Below are 6,381 nucleotides of genomic sequence, written 5' to 3'. Positions count from 1 at the left end.
TTTCCCTTTTCCCTTTTTTTTTCCCTTTTTCCCTTTTTTTCCCTTTTTCCCTTTTTCTCCCTTTTTTTCCCTTTTTTCCCTTTTTCTTTTCCCTTTTTCCCTTTTTCCCTTTTTTTTCCCTTTTTCCCTTTTCCCTTTTTCCTTTTTCCCCTTTTTCTCCTTTTTCCCTTTTCCCTTTTTCCCTTTTTCCCTTTTTCCTTTTTCCCCTTTTTCCCTTTTTCCCTTTTTCCCTTTTTCCCTTTTTCCCTTTTTCCCTTTTTTCCCTTTTTCCCTTTTTCCCTTTTTCCCTTTTCCCTTTTTCCCTTTTCCCTTTTCTTCCTTTTTCCCTTTTTCCCTTTTTCCCTTTTTCCCTTTCTTTTCCCTTTTTCCTTTTCCCTTTTTCCCTTTTTCCCTTTTTTCCCTTTTTCCCTTTTCCCTTTTTCCCTTTTTCCCTTTTTCCCTTTTTCCCTTTTTCCCTTTTTCCCCTTTCTCTTTTTCCCTTTTTCACTTTTTCCCTTTTTCCCTTTTTCCTTTTTTGCCCTTTTTTCCCTTTTTCCCCTTTCTTCCTTTTTTCCCTTTTTTCCCTTTTTTCCCTTTTTCCCTTTTTCCCTTTTTCCCTTTTCCCTTTTCCCTTTTTCCCTTTTTCCCCTTTTCCCCTTTTCCCTTTTTCCTTTTCCCTTTTCCCTTTTTCCTCTTTTTCCCTTTTTCCCTTTTTTCCCTTTTTTCCCTTTTTTCCCTTTTTCCTTTTTCCCTTTTTCCCTTTTTCCTTTTTCCCTTTTTTCCCTTTTTCCCTTTTTCCCTTTTTCCCTTTTTCCCTTTTTCCCTTTTTCCCTTTTTCCCTTTTTCTCCCTTTTTCCCTTTTCCCTTTTTCCCTTTTTCCTTTTTCCCTTTTTCCCTTTTCCCTTTTCCCTTTTCCCTTTTCCCTTTCCTTTTTCCCTTCCTTTCCCTTTTTCCCTTTTTCCTTTCCTTTTCCCTTTTTCCCTTTCCTTTCCCTTTTTCCCTTTTCCCTTTTCCTTTTTCCCTTTTCCCTTTTTCCCTTTTTCCCTTTTTCCCTTTTCCCTTTTTCCCTTTTTCCCTTTTCCCTTTTTCCCTTTTTCCCTTTTCCCTTTTTCCCTTTTCCCTTTTTCCCTTTTTCCCTTTTTCCCTTTTTCCCTTTTCCCTTTTTCCCTTTTCCCTTTTTCCCTTTTCCCTTTTCCCTTTTCCCTTTTTCCCCTTTTCCTTTTCCCTTTCCCTTTTCCCTTTTCCCTTTTCCCCTTTTCCCCTTTTTCCCTTTTCCTTTTCCCTTTTTCCCTTTTCCCTTTTTCCCTTTTTCCCTTTTTCCTTTTTCCCTTTTTCCCTTTTTCCCTTTTCCCTTTTTCCCTTTTTCCTTTTCCCCTTTTTCCTTTTCCCTTTTTCCCCTTTTCCCCTTTTCCCTTTTCCCTTTTCCCTTTTCCTTTTTCCCTTTTCCCTTTTCCCTTTTCCCTTTTTACCTTTTCCCTTTTTCCCTTTTTCCCTTTCTTTCCCTTTTTCCCTTTTCCCTTTTCCCCTTTTCCTTTTCCTTTCCCTTTTTCCCTTTTTCCCTTTTTCCCTTTTTCCCTTTTTCCTTTTTCCCCTTTTTCCTTTTTCCCTTTTTCCCTTTTCCCTTTTTCCCCTTTTTCCCTTTTTCCCTTTTTCCTTTTTTCACTTTTTCCCTTTTTCCCTTTTTCCCTTTTTCCCTTTTTCCCTCTTTTCCTTTTCCCTTTTTCCCCTTTTTCCCTTTTTCCTTTTCCCTTTTCCCTTTTTCCCTTTTTCCCTTTTTCCCTTTTTCCCTTTTCCCTTTTCCCTTTTCCCTTTTCCTTTTTCCCCCTTTTCCCCTTTTCCCTTTTCCCTTTTTCCCTTTTCTCTTTTCCCTTTTTCCCTTTTTCCCTATTTCCCTTTTTCCCTTTTTCCCTTTTTCCCTTTTTCCCTTTTCCCTTTTCCCTTTTCTTTCCCTTTTTCCCTTTTTCCCTTTTTCCCTTTTCCCTTTTTCCCTTTTTCCCTTTTTCCCTTTTTCCCTTTTTCCCTTTTTCCCTTTTTCCCTTTTTCCCTTTTTCCCTTTTTCCCTTTTTCCCTTTTCCCTTTTTCCCTTTTTCCCTTTTTCCCTTTTTCCCTTTTTCCCTTTTTCCTTTTTTCACTTTTTCACTTTTTCCCTTTTTCCCTTTTTCCCTTTTTCCCTTTTCCCTTTTTCCCTTTTCCCTTTTTCCCTTTTTCCCTTTTTCCCTTTTTCCCCTTTTCTCTTTTTCCCTTTTTCCCTTTTTCCCTTTTTCCCTTTTCCCCTTTTTCCCTTTTTCCCTTTTTCCCTTTTTCCCTTTTTCCCTTTTTCCCTTTTTCCCTTTTTCCCTTTTTCCCTTTTTCCCTTTTTCCCTTTTTCCCTTTTTCCCTTTTTCCCTTTTTCCCTTTTTCCCTTTTTCCCTTTTTCCCTTTTTCCCTTTTTCCCTTTTCCCTTTTTCCCTTTTTCCCTTTTTCCCTTTTTCCCTTTTTCCCTTTTTCCCTCTTTCCCTTTTTCCCTTTTTCCCTTTTTCCCTTTTCCCTTTTTCCCTTTTCCCCTTTTCCCTTTTTCCCTTTTTCTCTTTTTCCCTTTTTCCCTTTTTCCTTTTTTCACTTTTTCACTTTTTCCCTTTTCCCTTTTTCCCTTTTTCCCTTTTTCCCTTTTTCCCTTTTTCCCCTTTTTCCCTTTTTCCCTTTTTCCCCTTTTCTCTTTTTCCCTTTTTCACTTTTTCACTTTTCCCTTTTTTCCTTTTTGCCCTTTTTTCCCTTTTTCCCTTTCTTCCTTTTTTTTCCCTTTTTTCCCTTTTTCCCTTTTTCCCTTTTTCCCTTTTTCCCTTTTTCCCTTTTTCCCTTTTTCCCTTTTTCCCTTTTTCCTTTTCCCTTTTCCCTTTTCCCTTTTTCCCCTTTTCCCCTTTTCCCTTTTTCCCTTTTTTCCCTTTTTCCCTCTTTTTCCCTTTTTCCCTTTTTTCCCTTTTTCTTTCCCTTTTTTCCTTTTTTCCTTTTTCCCTTTTTCCCTTTTTCCCTTTTTTCCCTTTTTCCCTTTTTCCCTTTTTCCCTTTTTCCCTTTTTCCCTTTTTCCCTTTTTCCCTTTTTTACCCTTTTTCCCTTTTTCCCTTTTTCCCTTTTCCCCTTTTCCCTTTTTCCCTTTTTCCCTTTTTCCCTTTTTCCCTTTTCCCTTTTTCCCTTTTTCCCTTTTTCCCTTTTTCCCTTTTTCCCTTTTCCCTTTTTCCCTTTTTCCCTTTTTCCCTTTTTCCCTTTTTCCCCTTTTTCCCTTTTCCTTTTTTCACTTTTTCCCTTTTTCCCTTTTTCCCTCTTTCCCTTTTTCCCTTTTTCCCTTTTTCCCCTTTTTCCCTTTTTCCCTTTTCCCTTTTCCTTTTCCCTTTTTCCTTTTTCCCTTTTTCCCTTTTTCCCTTTTTCCCTTTTTCCCTTTTTCCCTTTTTCCCTTTTTCCCTTTTTCCCTTTTTCCCTTTTTCCCTTTTTCCCTTTTTCCCTTTTTCCCTTTTCCCTTTTCCCTTTTTCCCCTTTTCCCCTTTTCCCCCTTTTCCCTTTTTCCCTTTTTCTCTTTTTCCCTTTTTCCCTTTTTCCCTTTTTCCCTTTTTCCCTATTTCCCTTTTTCCCTTTTTCCCTTTTTCCCTTTTTCCCTTTTTCCCTTTTTCCCTTTTTCCCTTTTTCCCTTTTTCCCTTTTTCCCTTTTTCCCTTTTTCCCTTTTTCCCTTTTTCCCTTTTTCCCTTTTTTCATTTTTTCCCTTTTTCGTTTTGTCCCTTTTGCCCTCTTGTCCTTTTGTCCTTTTGTCCTTTTGTCCTTTTGTCCTTTTGTCCTTTTGTCCTTTTAGTCCTTTTAGTCCTTTTAGTCCTTTTAGTCCTTTTAGTCCTTTTAGTCCTTTTAGTCCTTTTAGTCCTTTTAGTCCTTTTAGTCCTTTTAGTCCTTTTAGTCCTTTTAGTCCTTTTGTGCTGTTGTCCTTTTTTTTGTTTTCTTTTTCCATTTTCCTCGTTTTTCAATTTGTTTTTGTTGTTGTAGAATCTTAGGTCCGAAATCTCAAATTAGTCTCGCAATGGATAAAAATAACATTAAATCAAACAGATTCAAAATTGTGGCACAAGTATTGCTTAGTTTTCAAGTGTGCTTGTACTTTTATTGAAATCTAAAATTTACCACAACCTTTTTGAACAACAAATTTGAAAACTGAAACGTAAGCTGTCGTAAAACATTCGGAAATTAAGAGGATTATTAATGCCACAATCGTGATGGAAAAATTCAGCAACTTAAGAGGAAAAATGGTTTTCAAGAACAAAAATTCAATCTAGATCAAGTCTTCCTAATATTTATATTTTCTAGTGTGTAAATGTTCATTTTAAAGTTAATCCATTGATCAATTTTAATTTTAAATATATTTTTGTTTTCATCGTATATATTCAATTACAAAAACAATAGGATAACAATATTTAAATTTAGTTGTTCAACACTGTTTACGTCTTTGAGCTACAAGATCTAGAACTTCAAAGACCTGAAAGGTTTTTGTTCAAGAATGCAGATATCTGAAATACCATGGATTAGTGTAAGAAACTATTTCCCCAGATGTTACTGATTTTTATGCTTCCTAATGTAAATTTGGCAACACTGCTACTAATATTGTCAACAGGAAAAAAATTTCGCCACAGTTTCTTACTTTACGTAAGCACCGACAAATTCAACAGCGCGAACACGAACAATGTTCCTTCTTCTCCCTTACTTTCGTCGCCAGCCGGTGACACTGTCATAGAGTCATCGGTTTCCGATCGATCGTATCGGAAGGCCTGCGCCATTATTTGGGCAGATGACGGCACTTTATCTTAATTTCCGGTGGGAGTTGGCCTCTTTTCGTTTTTGAAGTACAGAATATACATATCGAGCGTGAGTTTGCGTGTGCGAGGTCGAATAACGTGGAACGAGTATCAGAATGATCCAACCATTAAATAAATCCTGGTTGGTTGGCAGGCGGTCTGGAATGTAGAGGGTCGTCCTCGAACCAAAAAAAAAAAAATGGCAAACTGTTCGGTAAGAGGTGAGTTTGTCAGACATTTTTGTCAAGCACAGCCTACAATGATTTAAGGGTACTGTCTAAAGACCAAAAATTCTATTTCAAACACCGACTAAAATGATTTCCGTAATTAATAGAGATTCCTGGAAATTATCTCCAATGCCGGTCAAAAGAGAATTCCAAAAATTTTGGGACCGGCCAGCACGAAAAAAACTAGAAACGAATAAATTGATTTTCGTCACGTGATTTCGGCTGACTTAACGACAGAACCGATTACAGCATTTTCAATCGTAGAAGGCCAGTGTGAAAAAGTGTGAACGGAATTTTAATAACTTTCAGCGTCTTCCTGATTGCCGTCGCCGTCTGTTGGCCCATCCAAGTCAAGAGACTGGCTGGAGGCAGCGGGAAAAAGGAATAAAAAGTGTGATTGAATTTCTTCCTTATGCCAAGCCGTGGGAAACTCGTCGTGGGAAGGCCAAAGTACTTAGCCGGGTGACTGGCTTCGATAATGATTTTTTGGTACTTGACGGTGCACTGCACGATGATGATGAATGGGCTTGGATCTGTTTAGGAGTGCAGAGGGGAAGAGTGGCAGGTAGTGAACTACGATCGACATTTTATCAGCCTTATCCAACGAGCTGTCGTGTACAAATCATAATGGGTGATTGCGGCAGCGGCTGATAACGAGATAAAAACCTTTCTTGACGAAAATGTTGAATGGTGATAAACTGTTTATTGTTTTTAGGTTTGTTTTTGGAAGCACAGTCGATCAATGTTAATTATGCTTATCGCAGTTGTTTTATTGCTACTCAATAGTTTTCATATTTGATTAATTGTAGAAGTTCTAGGATAATTTCAGCTAACATTAGTTGAAAAGCGAGGAATAATTAATGGGGCTTTAACTTAGTTGCAAAAAACAAATATAATAATTTCGTCACCAATCAAGTCAAGCGAGGGCGCATCTCCCGACACTCCCACATACAAATAAATCTAAGCACACTTTGATGTAGTCAGCGAAAATATTCAACAATTTTCTTTCTTTTCTCTCTTTCTTCCACCAGGGGATTCGGCAAGCAAGGTTTCCAATGTCAAGGTAAGTGCAGCTCCACACAGACTCGACACTTCAGTCGTTTTCTTTCACTTTTCATCTTGTGCAAGGATGAAGGGAGATATCGTCCGCGAGCAGCACCAAATTCACAATAGGTGGTGGTGGCTGGCGCGGCAATGATGATGATGATGATGATGAGCATTCATTGTCATGATCAAAAGGAATAGGTTAGGGGTGGCGAAAAAATATGCCGCTGAATTTTTCGTTAACCTATTTACGAAGTTAATATAACCTCATCATCATCGTCAAGACGAGTAGATCCATTACTGTGATCCAGAAACCAGGTGAGGT

At 37.9% G+C, this 6,381-nt stretch overlaps 1 protein-coding gene across 1 annotated transcript in view; it reads left to right on the top strand.

The window, feature by feature from the left end:
• The window catches only part of LOC131693840 (protein kinase C, brain isozyme-like), a 101,463-nt gene that overhangs the window by 1,943 nt on the left and 93,139 nt on the right, over nucleotides 1–6,381 (top strand). Inside the window, exon 2 of the mRNA XM_058982040.1 lies at nucleotides 6,044–6,075. Coding sequence (XP_058838023.1) covers nucleotides 6,044–6,075 — 32 coding nt within the window. The remainder of the gene's footprint in view (nucleotides 1–6,043; nucleotides 6,076–6,381) is intronic.

Source organism: Topomyia yanbarensis, chromosome 3 (genome assembly GCF_030247195.1).
Source record: "Topomyia yanbarensis strain Yona2022 chromosome 3, ASM3024719v1, whole genome shotgun sequence".
Taxonomy (NCBI): Eukaryota; Metazoa; Arthropoda; class Insecta; order Diptera; family Culicidae; genus Topomyia; species Topomyia yanbarensis.
Note: the sequence above shows the minus strand (reverse complement) of the source record. Positions and strands in the feature narration are given on the sequence as shown.